The sequence below is a fragment of the Lissotriton vulgaris genome, chromosome 4_1, assembly GCF_964263255.1.
Source record: "Lissotriton vulgaris chromosome 4_1, aLisVul1.2, whole genome shotgun sequence".
Classification (NCBI taxonomy): Eukaryota; Metazoa; Chordata; class Amphibia; order Caudata; family Salamandridae; genus Lissotriton; species Lissotriton vulgaris.
The window spans coordinates 1,882,197,944-1,882,219,743 of record NC_141691.1 but is presented as its reverse complement, the minus strand read 5'-3'; the positions used below and the strand labels follow the sequence as shown (position 1 = coordinate 1,882,219,743).

At 39.9% G+C, this 21,800-nt stretch overlaps 1 protein-coding gene across 1 annotated transcript; it reads right to left on the bottom strand.

Moving 5' to 3' along the window:
* Positions 1-14,973: 14,973 nt before the first annotated feature.
* On the bottom strand, positions 14,974-16,377 carry LOC147724672 (uncharacterized). Its single transcript, XM_086967041.1, has one exon. It carries the CDS (start codon positions 16,375-16,377, stop codon positions 14,974-14,976), a length of 1,404 nt encoding a protein of 467 aa, XP_086823167.1.
* Between the last annotated feature and the right edge of the window lie 5,423 nt (positions 16,378-21,800).

The window sequence follows — 21,800 nt, the reverse complement described above, 5'->3', positions numbered from 1 at the left end:
AATTAGTTTCCATCACCTACTCCAATTTAATGTAGACTGGAGTTGGAATAGTAATTATTAATTAATTAGTGTCCAGCACCTACTCCAATTTAATGTAGACTGGAGTAGGAATACTAATTATTAATTAATTAGTGTCCAGCACCTACTCCAATTTTATGTAGACTGGAGTTGGAATAGTAATTATTAATTAATTAATGTCCAGCACCTACTCCAATTTAATGTCGACTGGAGTTGGAATAGTAATTATTAATTAATTAGTGTCCAGCACCTACTCCAATTTAATGTAGACTGGAGTTGGAATAGTAATTATTAATTAATTAGTGTCCAGCACCTACTCCAATGTAATGTAGACTGGAGTTGGAATAGTAATTATTAATTAATTAGTGTCCAGCACCTACTCAAATTCTATGTAGACTGGAGTTGGAATAGTAATTATTAATTAATTAGTGTCCAGCACCTACTCCATCCAGCACCTACTCCAATTTTATGTAGACTGGAGTTGGAATAGTAATTATTAAATAATTAGTGTCCAGCACCTACTCAAATTAAATGTAGACTGGAGTAGGAATACTAATTATTATTAATTAGTGTCCAGCACCTACTCCAATTTTATGTAGACTGGAGTTGGAATAGTAATTATTAATTAATTAGTGTCCAGCACCTACTCCAATTTAATGTAGACTGGAGTAGGAATACTAATTATTAATTAATTAGTGTCCAGCACCTACTCCAATTTTATGTAGACTGGAGTTGGAATAGTAATTAATAATGAATTAGTGTCCAGCACCTACTCCAATGTAATGTAGACAGGAGTTGGAATAGTAATTATTAATTAATTAGTGTCCAGCACCTACTCAAATTCTATGTAGACTGGAGTTGGAATAGTAAATATTAATTAATTAGTGTCCAGCACCTACTCCATCCAGCACCTACTCCAATTTTATGTAGACTGGAGTTGGAATAGTAAATATTAATTAATTAGTGTCCAGCACCTACTCCAATTTAATGTAGATTGGAGTTGGAATAGTAATTATTAATTAATTAGTGTCCAGCACCTACTCAAATTTAATGTAGACTGGAGTAGGAATGCTAATTATTAATAATTAGTGTCCAGCACCTACTTTAATTTTATGTAGACTGGAGTTTGAATAGTAATTATTAATTAATTAGTGTCCAGCACCTACTCCAATTTAATGTAGACTGGAGTTGGAATAGTAATTATTAATTAATTAGTGTCCAGCACCTACTCCAATTTAATGTAGACTGGAGTTGGAATAGTAATTATTAATTAATTAGTGTCCAACACCTACTCCAATTTTATGTAGACTGGAGTTGGAATAGAAATAATTAATTAATTAGTGTCCAGCACCTACTCCAATGTAATGTTGACTGGAGTTGGAATAGTAATTATTAATTAATTAGTGTCCAGCGCCTACTCCAATTTTATGTAGACTGGAGTTGGAATAGTAATTATTAATTAATTAGTGTCCAGCACCTACTCAAATTAAATGTAGACTGGAGTAGGAATACTAATTATTATTAATTAGTGTCCAGCACCTACTCCAATTTTATGTAGACTGGAGTTGGAATAGTAATTAATAATTAATTAGTTTCCATCACCTACTCCAATTTAATGTAGACTGGAGTTGGAATAGTAATTATTAATTAATTAGTGTCCAGCACCTACTCCAATTTAATGTAGACTGGAGTAGGAATACTAATTATTAATTAATTAGTGTCCAGCACCTACTCCAATTTTATGTAGACTGGAGTTGGAATAGTAATTATTAATTAATTAATGTCCAGCACCTACTCCAATTTAATGTCGACTGGAGTTGGAATAGTAATTATTAATTAATTAGTGTCCAGCACCTACTCCAATTTAATGTAGACTGGAGTTGGAATAGTAATTATTAATTAATTAGTGTCCAGCACCTACTCCAATGTAATGTAGACTGGAGTTGGAATAGTAATTATTAATTAATTAGTGTCCAGCACCTACTCAAATTCTATGTAGACTGGAGTTGGAATAGTAATTATTAATTAATTAGTGTCCAGCACCTACTCCATCCAGCACCTACTCCAATTTTATGTAGACTGGAGTTGGAATAGTAATTATTAATTAATTAGTGTCCAGCACCTACTCAAATTAAATGTAGACTGGAGTAGGAATACTAATTATTATTAATTAGTGTCCAGCACCTACTCCAATTTTATGTAGACTGGAGTTGGAATAGTAATTAATAATTAATTAGTTTCCAGCACCTACTCCAATTTAATGTAGACTGGAGTTGGAATAGTAATTATTAATTAATTAGTGTCCAGCACCTACTCCAATTTAATGCAGACTGGAGTAGGAATACTAATTATTAATTAATTAGTGTCCAGCACCTACTCCAATTTTATGTAGACTGGAGTTGGAATAGTAATTAATAATTAATTAGTGTCCAGCACCTAATCCAATGTAATGTAGACAGGAGTTGGAATAGTAATTATTAATTAATTAGTGTCCAGCACCTACTCAAATTCTATGTAGACTGGAGTTGGAATAGTAAATATTAATTAATTAGTGTCCAGCACCTACTCCATCCAGCACCTACTCCAATTTTATGTAGACTGGAGTTGGAATAGTAAATATTAATTAATTAGTGTTCAGCACCTACTCCAATTTAATGTAGACTGGAGTTGGAATAGTAAAAAATAATTAATTAGTGTCCAACACCTACTCAGATTTTATGTAGACTGGAGTTGGAATAGTAATAATTAATTAATTAGTGTCCAGCACCTACTCCAATGTAATGTAGACTGGAGTTGGAATAGTAATTATTAATTAATTAGTGTCCAGCACCTACTCCAATTTTATGTAGACTGGAGTTGGAATAGTAATTATTAATTAATTAGTGTCCAGCACCTACTCAAATTAAATGTAGACTGGAGTTGGAATAGTAATTATTAATTAATTAGTGTCCAGCACCTACTCCAATTTAATGTAGACTGGAGTTGGAATAGTAATTATTAATTAATTAGTGTCCAGCACCTACTCCAATTTTATGTAGACTGGAGTTGGAATAGTAATTATTAATTAATTAGTGTCCAGCACCTACTCCAATTTAATGTAGACTGGAGTTGGAATAGTAATTATTAATTAATTAGTGTCCAGCACCTACTCCAATTTAATGTACACTGGAGTAGGAATACTAATTATTAATTAATTAGTGTCCAGCACCTACTCCAATTTAATGTAGACTGGAGTAGGAATACTAATTATTAATTTATTAGTGTCCAGCACCTACTCCAATTTTATGTAGACTGGAGTTGGAATAGTAATTATTAATTAATTAGTGTCCAGCACCTACTCTAATATAATGTAGACTGGAGTTGGAATAGTAAATATTAATTATTTAGTGTCCAGCACCTACTACAATTTAATGTAGAATGGAGTTGGAATAGTAATTATTAATTAATTAGTGTCCAGCACCTACTCCAATTTAATGTAGACTGGAGTTGGAATAGTAATTATTAATTAATTAGTGTCCAGCACCTACTCTAATTTTATGTAGACTGGAGTTGGAATAGTAATAATTAAATAATTAGTGTCCAGCACCTACTCCAATGTAATGTAGACTGGAGTTGGAATAGTAATTATTAATTAATTAGTGTCCAGCACCTACTCCAATTTTCTGTAGACTGGAGTTGGAATAGTAATTATTAATTCATTAGTGTCCAGCACCTACTCAAATTAAATGTAGACTGGAGTTGGAATAGTAATTATTAATTAATTAGTGTCCAGCACCTACTCCAATTGAATGTAGACTGGAGTTGGAATAGTAATTATTAATTAATTAGTGTCCAGCACCTACTCCAATTTAATGTAGACTGGAGTTGGAATAGTAATTATTAATTAATTAGTGTCCAGCACCTACTCCACTTTAATGTACACTGGAGTTGGAATAGTAATTATTAATTAATTAGTGTCCAGCACCTACTCCAATTTAATGTAGACTGGAGTAGGAATACTAATTATTAATTAATTAGTGTCCAGCACCTACTTCAATTTTATGTAAACTGGAGTTGGAATAGTAATTATTAATTAATTAGTGTCCAGCACCTACTCTAATTTAATGTAGACTGGAGTTGGAATAGTAATTATTAATTAATTAGTGTCCAGCACCTACTCCAATTTAATGTAGACTGGAGTTGGAATAGTAATTATTAATTAATTAGTGTCCAGCACCTACTCTAATTTAATGTAGACTGGAGTTGGAATAGTAATTATTAATTAATTAGTGTCCAGCACCTACTCCAATTTAATGTAGACTGGAGTTGGAATAGTAATTATTATTTAATTAGTGTCCAGCACCTACTCCAATTTAATGTACACTGGAGTTGGAATAGTAATTATTAATTAATTAGTGTCTAGCACCTACTCCAATTTAATGTAGATTGGAGTTGGAATAGTAATTATTAATTAATTAGTGTCCAGCACCTACTCCAATTTAATGTAGACTGGAGTTGGAATAGTAATTATTAAAATAATTAGTGTCCAGCACCTACTCCGATTTTATGTAGACTGGAGTTGGAATAGTAATAATTAATTTATTAGTGTCCAGCACCTACTCCAATGTAATGTAGACTGGAGTTGGAATAGTAATTATTAATTAACTTGTGTCCAGCACCTACTCCAATTTTATGGAGACTGGAGTTGGAATAGTAATATTAATTATTAGTGTCCAGCACCTACTCAAATTAAATGTAGACTGGAGTTGGAATAGTAATTAATAATTAATATGGCTGAGATACCCGCCACCCCCTCTCAACACAATCCCCAAGAATGGGAAGACGGAAACGGATCTGAACTTTTGGAAGGCGGGAGGGAGTTACCCTCCCGGCCGTATTTATTAAAAATATGAAACAAAATTAAAACATTAAAATAACAGTTTCATATCATGTACAATTTCATTTACACATTACGATGTTCTTGGCTGACCTTAACACATCTCTAATACAAAGGTTCTCCTAGCCGATACTAAACACCCTGTAAATGCATTTCTCAAAATTGAAATTGTACATCCTAACATTACGGGCCAACGGCAGGGTCGTAACCGGTGTCAGATCCCTAATACCAGAACTCCCCCCTCACTTGTGAGGGGCGGGCGCACAGAGGACTGTACCTCTGTGCCCACTTCCAATTTCCCTTGTCTTAGCGGGGGCCCCTGTTAACTCGACGCCATCTTAGTGGTCGTCCGAGGACTCGTGTGAGGTGTCTAGAAGGTAGCGTAGACCCCCCTCCCACCCCACACTGCTTACCACATCTGCCGTCGCAGATGTCCTGGCCCCGGGAAATTCCCAGGAGGGGCCCGTAGCCCCTCCTCCCCAGGGAGGGGCCTATGACCGCCTTCCCTTTCGGCGTCCCCATCCTTAGAGGAGACCGCCTCCCCATTTGAGGGGCCAATGGCCGCCTCCCCCCGGGCGCTCCCATCCATAATGGGTGACGCCCCACCTCTAGGGATCATCCAATTACTGCTCACCGATCATGACCTTACCGTCCGACCAAAATAAATACGACATTTAAAACTAAAGAGGATGAAAAAGACAATTATACTGAGCAGTTCAAAGTATAACTTCTACTAAGCATCACTGTTTAACTCTGGTGCAACTACTTTGCCGAAAACATGCTGAATCAGCAACAACTTTATTACATACCAAATTACCAACTTTATTCACAACATCCTGTAAAAGAAAACAATATCACGTCACTCGACTTTATTCAAACAAATCGCTGTCATCAGGGGCTGGTGGGTGGGTCAAAATTGGCTCTTCATTCCGTCTCGAGCTCACGTGCAACGGGGAGGTGCAGCTTCAGAGCACCGGAACAAGAGGATGCTTCCTTGGCTTGTTGCTCCTTTTATCCTTCTTCGGGCGGGCGTGAACCCTCCTCCAATCCGCCTCCGGGGCGTGGCCAGTGGTGTAGGTGTCTAGGACAACCCCCTCTTGGGCGGGAAAAAGGCGCGCCCCGGCTACGCCGCTTCGGGCATACCAGCCGAGACTCGCCTCCCGCCCAAAAATGGCTTCCCGGGGGGATCGGGGCACTCCACCATACGTTCGGGGGGACCGAGTGGTCGCCCCTTTTCATATGGCTGAGATACCCGCCACCCCCTCTCAACACAATCCCCAAGAATGGGAAGACGGAAACGGATCTGAACTTTTGGAAGGCGGGAGGGAGTTACCCTCCCGGCCGTATTTATTAAAAATATGAAACAAAATTAAAACATTAAAATAACAGTTTCATATCATGTACAATTTCATTTACACATTACGATGTTCTTGGCTGACCTTAACGCATCTCTAATACAAAGGTTCTCCTAGCCGATACTAAACACCCTGTAAATGCATTTCTCAAAATTGAAATTGTACATCCTAACATTACGAGCCAACGGCAGGGTCGTAACCGGTGTTAGATCCCTAATACCAGAACTCCCCCCTCACTTGTGAGGGGCGGGCGCACAGAGGACTGTACCTCTGTGCCCACTTCCAATTTCCCTTGTCTTAGCGGGGGCCCCTGTTAACTCGACGCCATCTTAGTGGTCGTCCGAGGACTCGTGTGAGGTGTCTAGAAGGTAGCGTAGACCCCCCTCCCACCCCACACTGCTTACCACATCTGCCATCGCAGAAGTCCTGGCCCCGGGAAATTCCCAGGAGGGGCCCGTAGCCCCTCCTCTCCAGGGAGGGGCCTATGACCGCCTTCCCTTTCGGCGTCCCCATCCTTAGAGGGGACCGCTTCCCCGTTTGAGGGGCCAATGGCCGCCTCCCCCCGGGCGCTCCCATCCATAATGGGTGATGCCCCACCTCTAGGGATCTTCCAATTACTGCTCACCGATCATGACCTTACCGCCACAGGCCGGATAGTTGACCGGCTATCCGGACCCCCCACAAAACTCCTGCTTAAAGGTCATGGCTGCATAAACTCTTTAACCAAGCTACGAAGTCTCCTATGAGTAAAGTATTCCCCACCCGGGACAAATGGACCCCATCCTCTAGATACATATGGTCCACCCTGATACATCCATGAGGAATAGAATGCGGTGTACTTGTACGGAACAACCTACCAAGTTTGTTATTCACTTTCTTCACTGAGTGATTTAAAGCTGACACAGAATTAGCCCCCCTCCACACTTTCCGTGGGATCATATGGGACCATGCAATCGTGCACCCCGGAACCCTTCTCGCCAACCAACTTACAGTGGATAGTATCAATTCGAGAAGTAATCGTCGACCAATGGTCACCAAATCATTGCCCCCAAGATGCACTATGATTACAGATGGCGGTGACCTTGTCCGCCCTAACAAACCCTCCATAAAAGTTTCAAACTGGTCAATACAGAGCCCGCCCCTTCCGTGGAAGGTCACCCTGTACCCGTATTCCCCAGCCATGTGAATCATGTCACCTGCTTTGAATACGTCTGCGGCACGCCTCACGTATGAGTGGCCCACGACCCACACCACTCTTTCCTCAGCCGGTGATCTTTGACCGCTGGTTCCCCGGTGCCGGGTCGACTGTACAGTCCGCCCCGCCTCGCAAGCTCGCGAAACTGTAAACGAAACAAAAGACAAGAAGCGTGAGTGTATGACATTAGCTTCACAACATGTGCAACCGCACATACCTTTTATAACAATTCGAGGACCAACGCCCCAACCGTTTCACTTTTTCCACACTCAGACCCCTGGCTGTAGCCTCTGTAGCAGCCCCTATCCGGAAGGAATGGGTCCCAAAATCGCCCGGGTTCAAGCCCGCTGCTGCGATTGCCATTGTTAGCACCCGCTGGAACTGAAACCTAGTCAGTGGGGTGGCGTCGGCGTGCCTCAGCAAGCTTCCCCCCCATGATGCCGCCCTCTGCGCTAGATACTCCTCAACGCATGATACCGGGCACATGGGAGATCCTGGAATCCGCTGGACTACTACACTGACCCCGATCGCTCTCTGATCGGTCTTGGACCTGGCAAATGAGACTACCATTGTCTCCCCCTTAATTTGAATGTGCTCTCGGCACAGACCTCCCCCCGTATCCTGCTTGTTCCTCGCTACCAGTTCGCTTACCCGCATAGCCCCATGGAATGCTAATGCAAAAGCGGCCCGAAATAGCACTGTCTCTGATTGAGATGAACATGTCGCAGGGAGTACGGACAATAACAGGGCCAACCTTTCCAGACCTATCGGGTGCCTCTCATCCACTCTGCGACCCTCAAGGCGTTGCCACCCACGCAGCGCCCTTTGTACCAGAAAGGACGATGTGGGGTCCTGGATGCCATGAGCCCGTGCCATGAAAGAAATGGCGGCCCGGTGCCTATTGGCCGTAGCCACTGATTTGCCTGCCTGATGTAAAGATAACAGAAATTTCAGGACATACTCCTCATGGCCCCAAAGCTCCCCCCTAGCTGAACCCAAAAAGGACCAATAAGACCGGAACGCCCCTTCATATGCCTTCCTTGTCCTGGTTGCTAGACTCTCTCCCACGAGGTTTTGTAGTCCGGGGCACCGAGAGACCAGAGAGCTTCGGGAAATGGTGCCGCCACCGGGTCCGCTGAGGGCAGAAAACCCCAGAAGGCCTGCATATAGGAACGAGAAAGCGCATCAGCGGCCTGATTTAGTACCCCTGGCACGTGTCTTGCCCTAAAGTGGACGTTTAATCTCATACATAGCAGGACAATTTCCTTCAGCAGTCTCAAGATCCATTTGCAGCGAGCTGCCTGACTACTGATACACTCAACCACGGTCATATTATCAGACCAGAACACCACAGAGCGATCACGAAACCCCTCAGGCCAGGTTTCCAAGGCCACCAGAATGGGAAACAGCTCCAGAAACCCAATATTACAAGTGAGTCCATTAGTGTGCCACCACTCTGGCCAGGTCCGTGCCGACCATCGATTGCCGAATATGGCGCCAAAACCTACACTCCCCGCCGAGTCAGTCCACAACCCCAGTTCTTCCGAGGAAACAGGTGGCTCGGCCCAGACCACCCGACCGTTGAAATTCGCCAGAAATGCCAGCCATATGCGCATATCCTGGCGAACCTCTGCTGACAGTCTTGTGCGGTGGTGCCCTTCCCTGAGGCCCACCATGGCTTGTGCAATAGAACGGGAAAAGGGGCGAGCCATCGGTATAACTCTCAGGGCAAAGTTAAGCTGACCCACAGCCTGCTGTAACTGATGGAGAGTTACTTTCCTTTCATCGAGACATGTTTCTAGCGAGGCCCTGAACTTCGTCACCTTCTCTTTGGGCAAGCGGAAGCACCCCTCTACAGAATCAAGCTCAATTCCCAGAAACTCGAGTGTAGTAGATGGCCCTACCGTCTTACCGGGTGCCAGCGGCACGCCAAACTCCCCCATCAAATTACAGAATTCCCTCAAAGCCTGTGCACATTCTGTGTCCCCGGCTGCGCCCAGAAACAGAAAATCATCAAGATAATGCATAACATGTGTAAAACCCGTGGCTCTTGTGAACGCCCATTGCAAAAAAGTACTGAATTTCTCAAAATGCGCACAAGAGATGGAGCAACCCATTGGCATACATTTATCCATGTAATAGCGTCCCTGAAACATAAAACCCAGGAGACACTGATCCTCTGGGTGTACCGGGAGCAACCAGAACGCTGACTCGATATCTGATTTAGCCATCAGCGCTCCGGGCCCTAGGCGATTCAAAATGGCGACGGCCTCATCAAAAGATGCGTACCGCACCGAACAAACTCCCGGGTCAATCGCATCGTTCACCGAAAGACCCCTTGGAGCTGACAAATTATGTATCAACCTGAATTCCCCTGGATCCTTTTTGGGGACCACTCCCAGAGGTGAGCAAACAAAATTGCCAACTGGCGGTATGTCATATGGTCCAGCAACCCGACCTCGGGCCACTTCTTTCCCAATCTTTGCTTGTACCACCGCCATATTCTGTTGAACCGATAGTTGGTTCTTACATTGTGCTTTCCCCTGAAAATCCCCCGCCGGGATGCGGAAACCATACGAAAAACCGTCTTGCAACACCCCAGCGGAGATATGATCCGGGTATTCGTTCAGCCAAGGGATCAGTGCCATGATATCAACCGGGGTAGGTAAAGGCGCCCCTCGGACTATTTCAGACCTGTTTGGCGCCTCCTCTACTTCCCGTATCACCAGCCTTGGATCTGCACATACTCTCGGGGTGCGAGGACTGTCCGCACCCTGCACACTCATGCCTGAACCTGCAAGCCCCCTGGGGCCTAGAACATTTGCCTCTGTTAAAGCTCCAGCAGACCCCTTTCTTACCTGAGTTGCCATTATTCCTTGTGTTCTGATCACTGCTTGTACCTGCCCGAAAGGGCGCCCCCAACGAATGGCGGGAAGGCTCAACCCCGTTTCCCCCTAAAGATGGCGACTTCGCCGTGCTCGACTTCTCAATTTTTTGCCAGGAAATGGAGTCGAAACAATCCCACGTCAGGGATGAGTCGTGCTCCTTGGACTTACGAAATATGCTATCATAACAAAACCATTGATTACCCCCATATGTTTCATAAAATTCCATGATACGTGTCTGATACACGGCTAATTCCACCAAAACTTCGGGCCTACGTTCCCCCATAATTGCAGTGAACATTCCAAACGCTCTGGCCCAATTGGCTATCGATTCATCTACTCTGAAACTGGCCATCTTTGCGCGCCATACACTAGGATGCAAAAACTCTTTCTGGTTTTTTACATGCTCAATCTCATAGTGATCGGTCAACAAGGAAAACATGTTCACATATTTATCCGCCCATATCCTTTCTTTTACCTCAATCGGGATATGCTGAACAACTTTTTCCTTCCTTGAGGGTACCGATCCCTCCCCCGCCATCGGCAATGGCTGCTTACCTGAACCGGTAGCTGTGACCGTTGTCGCTGCCGAACCAACGCCCGATACTGGTTGTTCCACGGGAGCCTGCGGGGAAACAAGAGGACACGGTGCCTTCGCAGCATCTTTCGATTGCCGCAACTGCTTCATTATCGACCTGGCTTCTTCAGCCGTGGCCCCCTCATTCTCTCTGCCCAACCATGCCGCCAACTGGGCAGCCAGCTCCGGAGGCATATCCTCCCCGTTCACTGGAGTGACCACCACAGGTATCGGTTGCCCCGCGTTCGGGACCGGAGTCCGGGCCTCGATCGGGGTGACCGGGTGCGCTGGAGGTGACTCGGGAACCGGGGCCTCCCCACCCGACGCTCCCCTCTTGGCCCTTCTACCTCTCCCGTTAGGGACCACTCCCGGCAATGCTGGTCCGATGACTCTCTTTGGTCCCCCCGCACCATTCATTGCCGCCATCTGCTTCTTCATGTCCGCCATGTCCTTCACCAGCATACGAAGCATCTGATCGGTCCCAACCCTCTTTCCGACCTTCTTGCTAGGCATCGTCCACGGATAATCCTCAAGGTCCTAGGTTAGGAGCTCCGAACTCGCTGAAAGAAGAAACACAAAAATTAAATTCTCAAAATTGGCTCTTCGTTCCGTCTCGAGCTCACGTGCAACGGGGAGGTGCAGCTTCAGAGCACCGGAACAAGAGGATGCTTCCTTGGCTTGTTGCTCCTTTTATCCTTCTTCGGGCGGGCGTGAACCCTCCTCCAATCCACCTCCGGGGCGTGGCCAGTGGTGTAGGTGTCTAGGACAACCCCCTCTTGGGCGGGAAAAAGGCGCGCCCCGGCTACGCCGCTTCGGGCATACCAGCCGAGACTCGCCTCCCGCCCAAAAATGGCTTCCCGGGGGGATCGGGGCACTCCACCATACGTTCGGGGGGACCGAGTGGTCGCCCCTTTTCATTAGTGTCCAGCACCTACTCCAATTTAATGTAGACTGGAGTTGGAATAGTAATTAATAATTAATTAGTGTCCAGCACCTACTCCAATTTTATGTAGACTCGAGTTGGAATAGTAATTATTAATTAATTAGTGTCCAGCACCTACTCCAATTTAATGTAGACTGGAGTTGGAATAGTAAATATTAATTAATTAGTGTCCAACACCTACTCCAATTTAATGTAGACTGGAGTCGGAATACTAATTATTAATTAATTAGTGTCCAGCACCTACTCCAATTTTATGTAGACTGGAGTTGGAATAGTAATTATTAATTAATTAGTGCCCAGCACCTACTCCAATTTAATGTAGACTGTAGTTGGAATAGTAATTATTATTAATTAGTGTTCAGCACCTACTCCAATTTTAGGTAGACTGGAGTTGGAATAGTAAATATTATTTAATTAGTGTCCAGCACCTACTCAAATTAAATGTAGACTGGAGTTGGAATAGTAAATATTAATTATTTAGTGTCCAGCACCTACTCCAATTTTACGTAGACTGGAGTTGGAATAGTAATTATTAATTAATTAGTGTCCAGCACCTACTCCAATTAAATGTAGACTGGAGTTGGAATAGTAATTATTAATTAATTAGTGTCCAGCACCTACTCCAATTTAATGTAGACTGGAGTTGGACTAGTAATTATTAATTAATTAGTGTCCAGCACCTACTCCAATTTAATGTAGACTGGAGTTGGAATAGTAATTATTAATTAATTAGTGTCCAGCACCTACTCCAATTTTATGTAGACTCGAGTTGGAATAGTAATTATTAATTAATTAGTGTCCAGCACCTACTCCAATTTAATGTAGACTGGAGTTGGAATAGTAATTATTAATTAATTAGTGTCCAGCACCTACTCCAATTTAATGTAGACTGGAGTTGGAATAGTGATTATTAATTAATTAGTGTCCAGCACCTACTCCAATTTTATGTAGACTGGAGTTGGAATAGTAATTATTAATTAATTAGTGCCCAGCACCTACTCCAATTTAATGTAGACTGTAGTTGGAATAGTAATTATTAATTAATTAGTGTTCAGCACCTACTCCAATTTTAGGTAGACTGGAGTTGGAATAGTAATTAGTATTTAATTAGTGTCCAGCACCTACTCAAATTAAATGTAGACTGGAGTTGGAATAGTAAATATTAATTATTTAGTGTCCGGCACCTACTCCAATTTTACGTAGACTGGAGTTGGAATAGTAATTATTAATTAATTAGTGTCCAGCACCTACTCCAATTTAATGTAGACTGGAGTTGGACTAGTAATTATTAATTAATTAGTGTCCAGCACCTACTCCAATTTAATGTAGACTGGAGTTGGAATAGTAGTTATTAATTAATTAGTGTCCAGCACCTACTCCAATTTAATGTAGACTGGAGTTGGAATAGTAATTATTAATAAATTAGTGTCCAGCACCAACTCTAATATAATGTAGACTGGAGTTGGAATAGTAAATATTAATTATGTAGTGTCCAGCACCTACTACAATTTAATGTGGAATGGAGTTGGAATAGTAATTATTAATTAATTAGTGTCCAGCACCAACTCCAATTTAATGTAGACTGGAGTTGGAATATTAATTAATAAATAATTAGTGTCCAGCACCTACTTCAATTTTATATACACTAGAGATTTTTCCAAAAATAAGAATGTTAGATTATAGTAATAGAATAACATAAAATGTGCAACATGATTGGAAAAATATTTTTTATCATGTTTATTATTTTTTCAAGAGATAACAATTTTAATCATAACAAATTCAAATTTTTGAAACATTTATTTTTATGATAATAATTTCTAAACACAATGACAAGCAAATTTACAGAAGCATAATATTTTTATAAATTCTCATTATTAATATGTAATATTATTTTGTATAGTATTACATATTATATATTAAATAAAAAAAAATAACAATTTTTTATATTCATAATAACTTTTTTTCACCTGTAATTGTAAACATAAAAGTTTTATAATATAAGGAAAAAATGTTGTTAACAATGGTGTTACATTTATACATTGTGTGACAATATAGTAATATTTCTATACATTGTTTTAATAAATATTATTGTTTTCATAATATTTATTAATTATCATTTTATACATATTTGTAAATAACATCAGAGTACTACAAAAGTAAAACATTTTACAAAATAATAGCCATTTTTAAATTATTTTAAGCAATTGTTTAAAGTATTGATATTATATTTATTGCTTTGGACTATTTTAGTGCTTTTGGGTTCTTTATTTTGTATCCGGGTTAGGTCGTTTTGGGTCATTTGGATGAAGAGCTGCTCGCGGTTGGGAGACACTTCACGTCGCTTCAGGTAAGGTTTATTTTATATGTTTTATGTGACATTTAATGATGTTTTGAGAGTAGTGTGCTTCTATTTAGTGTTATTAACTGTGAGGGAGTTGTGTTTTACATTTTGAAAACGATTATTTCCGTGTGGTGGATACACGTAGTTTTACTTAGTTATAAGATTGTTTATAGAGTTACTTTTTGGATGTTTAAAGTATATGTACTACTAAATATATGTTATTTATAATGTTATTACTTAATTGTGTGTTACTTTATCTGGGTGGGAATGTCTGTTTTTTATGTTTTTGTTATAGGTGTTCGCTAAATCGGAAGTTCCATTTTTTTTTTAAAGGAAGTGTTTGTTGGTTTAATTCAACACTGCTTAGCAAACACTTCTTTTCACTTTTCGGTTTTCCTGGAGCGTTTCTTTAATTTTTACAAATTTTCGGGTTTTTTATGGTTATTCGATGGCTCTTTACACCGTGGATTTAATTTTTTGGGGACAGTTGTATTTTTACATTTTTTTGGGTTACTTTTGCACTACCTGGATTACTTTGGTGGAGAAGGATGTCATTGGATTTACAACATGATTGGTAAGTCATTTTAGTGTTATCTTTTGTGGGTGGGTAATGTGATTATTAATATGGCATTGTTTTATAGTTCTTATTTTTATTTAATGTGTGCATATATGTAAATAATATCTCTATATATTGCATACATTAAATAATTTTAAAGATCACCTTTGAAATGTTATTCATATTTAGGTGATAGTTTTAGGGCTTTATTTTGTTTTGGAAATTATTCAGAGTAGGGTTTTGGCAATGATGTTTAAGTATTCTATGCCTTTTGTACTAGGGTATAATTTTACTTGTTCTTCTAGGTATTTGTGCATTTGCTTATTTTGTTTTGACATTTTAGGGACTAGTTCAGTTATGGATTGGTCCATTCTGAATTCCTGGTAGCTTTGTTCTTTCTGTAGGCATTTAATAAAATGTTCTAGACTAGGTTTTGTTCTGCCGGTTGATTGTACAAATGCATTGTGCCAACCTTCTACTGCGTTGTTAGTTTTAGATTCTCCATTTAAGGTGCTGCTGTAAACGTTCCACCAGGGTATTAGGAATTTGGGGTTTCTTCTGTGGCCAGATCTGTGGAGTCTGCCTACCCAGGTGTCTTCAAAGTAGTCCAGAAATGGACTCAACTTTGCTTCATTTTGTTTGTAGAAGGGGCTGTCTATAAGAATGTTGTAGTGTTCTGCTACGACTGTTTCTGGGACATAAGCAAGTGCAATCAGCTTTTTAATTTGAAATGCAAAAGAAGAGTTAGTAGCATATTCTACACTTAAGGTAGTTTTTTGCAAATGTCTCCATAAACACTGGTTTAAATGATAGTAGCAGCCTTGAAAGCAGGTATGGGGGTGGATTTTTAGGATTGTTGAAAGCATTGCTTGCTCAAAATCTAGAATTATTTTTTCAGGAGAAAAATCATGTGTTTTTTGTTTAATAATATTTAATAATTCCATATATGTGGAATTATTTTTGTTTGGTAATAGTGCATATAGTAGTGGTATGTTGCAGTTGTGGTAGAGGCCATGTACTGTGTATAATTGGGAAAATGGTTTGGGACAGATGTTAAATGTTCCATCCATCATCCAATATTGGCTTTGCTGAAGTTTAACTAAATTCATATTTGTACCAAAAATAATAAATCTTTTGTCATTGTTTTCATTGTCGTAAACTATAAATGGTTGTTTGTTTAAAGTTATAATTTGGTTAGCATTTAAGTTTATATCATGATATGTTCTGGAAGGTGGTGTGGTACTAGTAGTAGCTTTTTTAGTTCGTGCTATAGTTCTTTTTAGGGAGAGAATATTTGGCATTTGGGTTCTGGCAGTTTTAGGGATTTTAGGAATGGCTTCTTTTAATATGACGTTTGTTTGTTTTTGGGAACCTGTACTTGCCTCTTTTATATTTTCCAAAGCTGTTCTAACTTCAATTTCTGTAACATTTGGTGGATGATTGTGTTCCCTAGTATACAGTGCAGTAGCTTCTCTAGTTGTGGCTCTTCCATAACACTTGTTAGAATAATATTTACAACATTTCCAATTAACTTTCATGCCATATTGCTTTTCTTGTGTATAAGTGTAACCCATGTAGCACAGTAATAGTTTTCCTTTCTGGCTGGTAACAAATTCTGCTCCTTCTGTCATTTTCTACTTTGTATATCTAAAAAATATATATATATATATAATAGTTAATGTCAAGGAGAATGTGTCAATTCATCTAAGTAAGTGATAAGTAGTAATGTATATACTTATGTGTTTTCTAAACAGTGCAAAATATTTATCTGCTTTATTCTTTTGTTGTGGATACTGTTTTGTGATGTTATTGTAGCTGTTAGGAAAAACATGAAAAAAGTATATTATTATCCATTTTTGTGTATATTTACAATGTTACAGCTAATATCGCCTAAAAAAGTGGATACTAATTAGTGTAGATTTATCATTTACATTTTCAAGATACTTACATTTATATTTTTGTTAGTCTTTTCCAGTATAGTTGTATGTTCGTTTTCTGGAGAGTAGTTTGTAGTGTTATCTTTAAAAAAAAGGAACATATGTGTTAGAATATTCACCATGTTGGTAGGTTTTTCACAGATTAGCAGTTAATTATGTGCTTTAATATACTTACTTAGTGAGTTGTTTATGTGGTATTCCGATTTTGGAGATCTTTATAATTTCAGTATATCTATTTGTAGTGTTAGCTGTGTTAAAAAAAAAACAGGTAATAGGAACTGATTAGAAAAAGCGAAAATGTTTGTAGGTTTTTTCAACATTTATTGCAGTTTGCAAATACTTACTTGGTAATATGTAATGTAGAAATAGTAATGATGTCCTTAGTTCATTTGTAGTGCAGTTTTCAGTAATAGAATCTGGAGGAAAAAACGAAATATGTGGCCTTCGACAGGGTGAATTGACTGTACCTGTCGGAGGCCTTGAGGAAGTTCAATGTAGGGGACAGATTTCGGAGAATTTGTTATATCGGAGCCCATCTGCTTCACTTTTGATAAACAGAGGTTTGACGGAGCCCTTCAGGGTCACAAGAGGAACTAGACAGGGTTGCCCCCTGTCCCCCCTCCTCTTCGATGTATACATCGAACCTTTTGCTCAAACCTTAAGAGACAGTATACTCATTAAATCTTTGAAATTGGTGGCTGGGATAAAAAGGTGGCACTTTATGCGGATGATATTATGATTTTTACCACGAGCTATGATGAAGCATACCCAGAAATTATCGATCAGGCTCTCAAATTTGGCAAAGTGTCAGGGTATGAGATTAACGCTCTAAAGACAGAGTCAATGTCCTGGAATATTAATACAACTGACAACAACGGGACATGCAAAACCCAAATTCGCTATCTGGGGATAAATATAGTTAAAGACATCAACTCGATTGCTTCTCTTAACTTCAATAAAGTAGCTGCAGAGTGCCGGAAACTTATGAGAGACTGGTCACGTCTCCCGCTCACTGTTTTGGGTAAGGTTAACCTGGTGAAGATGAGTATCTTACCGAAAGTTTCTTTCTTGTTTAACACAATTCCACTTTTTTTTTTATTCAAAATTGATCTCAAAGTTACAGAGCGCGATTACTAGCTTCATTTAGAAAAGTAAAAGCCCAAGAATCTCGTGGAAAAAAATCAGGCGGCGCAGGGAGAAGGGAGGGCTGGCTGGCCCAGACCTTCAAATCTATGCATGGGCGTTCCAGCTCTCGCACACGCGTATGTTACTTAAAACTCCTACATCAACAGGGATGGGCCTTCTTCTTTCCACATTACTCGAATGTGAAAGAGTAGACCAATCTGGTTTTTTGTTTAAATTTGGCGACCCCAAATTCTTTAAGAAAATAAAATTGAAAGTTTTACAAGGGATTGCATCTACCTGGTATAAAGTGAGGCAAGCGACAAATGTTGGCTACTATTCTGGGAAGGCTCCTATATGGAACTTACCCGCTCCCCCCTCATAGACAATAGATGCCCTTACTAACCCACTAATAGAAGCTGGTATCAATAGTTGGGATGACTTGTTTATGGATGGGTCAATACTTCCATGGGATTATTTAATGAATAAAGTAGGCACAAGTCTGTCGAGATTTAAATATATTCAGATCTCCAGCTGGTCACAGTCATATAAAGAGCAGCCAGCACGGATTAGTAAGCTGCCTATAGGTGGTTATAGTGATTTGGTAACTTGCCTCTTGGGCAGCCCAGTGGCAAAGAAAGAAATTTCACGTTGGTACAATAAAATAATTGATGAAATAGATGCCAATTCCCATCTACCAACATCACTATGGGCTGAACTAATGCCAGGCTTAGATGTGGAAGAGCTTTGGATAGCTTCTTGCTCAACGCTCTGGGACCTAGTTAAACCCACGTGGCTTCGTAGGAACCACCTCTTTACTATACATAGGGCATACTATTCCCCCCATAGGTTGACTAAGTTCTCTCAAACAGCCCCAGTTTTATGCCCAAGATGCGGGTTAATCGCAGCATCAGACATCCATATGTTTTATGAATGCCCAAATTTATCCGCTTATTGGGAAGCCATTGGGAATAAGCTTTCACAATCCTTGGGTGAACATTTCTCTATAGACCTCGCTCTTGTTATATTTGGTCTTAAAAGTAAAACCCGCAACGCCGCAACCAATCTGTTATTTTATTCCATTCTAGCGGCACGCAGGGAGATAAGTAGGCATTGGAAAGATGCTCAACCGCCTAGAGCATGAATGGCGAGCGTCACTTCTTCAAATTTCCAAACTCGATCTCGCCAGAGCAGGAAATCCCAATAGGAGAGCTTTTTGGGCTATGCTTGGATAGCAGCGACAAACCTGTTTTTTTTTTTTTTTTCCAGGTCCTATGATTAACGTGCGCATTGCTTATCCTTGCTACCATGACTAACAGTCTTGGTGTTATGGGGGTCTCGATAACTCGGGCACTATCTACTAAGGCACAGCCCTAAGCAAAATCATGTCTGGCCTGTGTGAATGGTGCTGATGGGAATTGGTCTTCCTCCCTCCCGAACGAATTCTCCCACCAGTTATAAACTGAGACAGCACAGTACACGACCATTCGCCCTTTTGCTCTGTGGCGGTCTTTTGGTTTTGATAGATTGGAGCTATGCACGCAAATGAGGACAAAAAAAAAAAAAACAATATGGGGAAAAATGTCATACTTTGGGCTCGATTCCGATCCGGTAAAAAAAATCCCCCGTACGAATCGTATTCGTAGCCGAATCCGTACGACTCGTAAACACACCGTACGACCCGGCGAGTACGATCCGGACCGGGTGATCAGGACGCTATTCGTACGGTCCGCGTCAGGTAAGGGCGATTCGTACAGAAAAGCGCTCAATCACATACACACCGTACGCCGCGTACCCTCCATGATCGCCAGGGTACGCGCCGTACCCCTGCGATCATGTGGGGTACGTGCCGTACACCCAGCATACACGGGGTGCGCACCGTACACCCCATGTACGCTGGCTGTAAGCCACATACCCCACATGATCGCAGGGGTACGGCGCGTACCCCGGCGATCATGGGGGGTACGCGGCGTCCCCGGGGGGGGGCCTTCTGTACTTGTTTCGCCCCGAACTATGCGTTTACGGCTGTTTCCATCTCCCGTAAAAAAAAGGGTCGTACGTTGCATACCCGACACGAATCGTACTTGCTGGGTCGTAAAAACCAGCCGCGAACCGTTGCGACGTCACGTACAGCGGGTTCCGAGTGAGACTCGTACGGATATTTTAGTCGTACGGAGTCCTGTACGACTCGTACGGTCTTTGGCTCCTGGTACGGATCGTACTTCGTCGTACGTACGGGGACGTGTACGGGTACGATTCGTACGGGGAAAATTGCTCCGTACGACGATTCGGAGCACATTTTACCGGATCGGAATCGAGCCCTTTATGTGTGTTTAGAATTATTTACAATAAAATAAAAACTGACAATTTACTTACTTAGTTATTATAATCTGTATTCCTATGTTTTTGTTCACAGCTGTTTTGTGTAGAATATTCTCTAGTTGTAGTATCTATAAAAACATTTGTATATATAAATTATTTGCAAGTTCAGTAGTATGAATAGAAAAGGAGCAGTGGGTATTGAGCAGGTAGGTAATGTAGTACTAGCAATTAATGTAGTTTATTATTTATTTACTTACTTGGAAGATGTAATTGTATGTTGATAGTCTTGATGTTCTTGTTGGTGTGCTGCAATTCATAGAGAGATGAATCTCCTTCCGTGACTTTTAGCAAGTAGTTTGTGTTTTGTGTTTGTTTATATAGGGGAGTGTCATTAGTAATTAGTTTGGTATTGGTTAATTTAAAAATCAGTGTTGTGATTGGTTAGTTAGTATATTTGAATTTCAGTTGTGAGTATTTTGTAATAGAAGTGAAAAATAAAATAAATTATATAATTATAAAAATAGCATAGAATATGTTTCTATGTGTAGGTAATATAATGGTAAAAAAAGAATACTTTAGAAGATTTAATTGGGATAAAATAATTTTAATTTAAGTAGTGTGTGTTTATTTCGAGGTTAAAAATTATAAAAAGTTAAATAAATGATGAAATATATGTATATAAACTGTCGATATATCTGAAAATCCGATATGTTAGTTCACAATATTTTTGATGTCGATATTTTATTTATTGTGTTTGTATTTTTAAGAAAACGATATTTATGTATACCGATATAAAAGTAGTCGATATCAATGTCGATGTTTTTGTATGTCGATATTAAGATATCGATATATTTGTATATCTATAGTTAAGTATAGGAAGTCGATAATAGTGATGTCGATATTTTTGTTCCGATATTAGTGTATGGCGATAATGTGAATTTCGATAACTTGTCAGACATTCAAAAAATATCACAACTACCAAAAATGAACATATAAATATATATTTTATATAAAAAAATATCACATTTATCTACATATCCATCAAAATACCAATAATTAAAAAACAAAAAAATACGTTAAATAACTATAATAAATAATAAATTAAACAGTAACAGCAAAATAATTCATTAAAAACTATCTCAACCAATAAATTTGAATTACGCCAACACAATCCAATAGAGAACTATAACTAATTAAAAAAACACTATAAAATCAATCAATTAATTACCACAAAATGTACTGTACAACCCAATAGTTCAGCACACCATACAGTATATAGTGACAATGTTGATCAAATTAATGATATCAGTAAGCCATGGAATTTTCTTTCTTGTTTTTATTCCAAATCTTCACACACAAGTAGCCAACGCGTTTTGTCCGAAGGACTTCTTCAGGGCTACAATAAACAAATATACAAAATATACATATTATACAATGCTATATTACAATTAAAAACCTAAATTCTATACAACATGAGTGTAAAAAATCTATGAAGTGCTTGCTACGCAGTCCATTAACAAGCATGGCCTACTGACAAAAGTAACAATTTATCCTCTTTTGAACAAAAAAAAATAGATACCACAGTCTATATTATGCAAGAGTTTAAAGTACAAAAAGCTTGGTGTCATTTTTGGTCAGTGATCTTTTTTAAAGGATTTCATATTTTAATTGAG

Excerpts from the sequence above, each read along its gene's own strand:
- LOC147724672 (XM_086967041.1), bottom strand. The coding sequence starts at position 16,377 with ATGACAGAAGGAGCAGAATTTGTTACCAGCCAGAAAGGAAAACTATTA.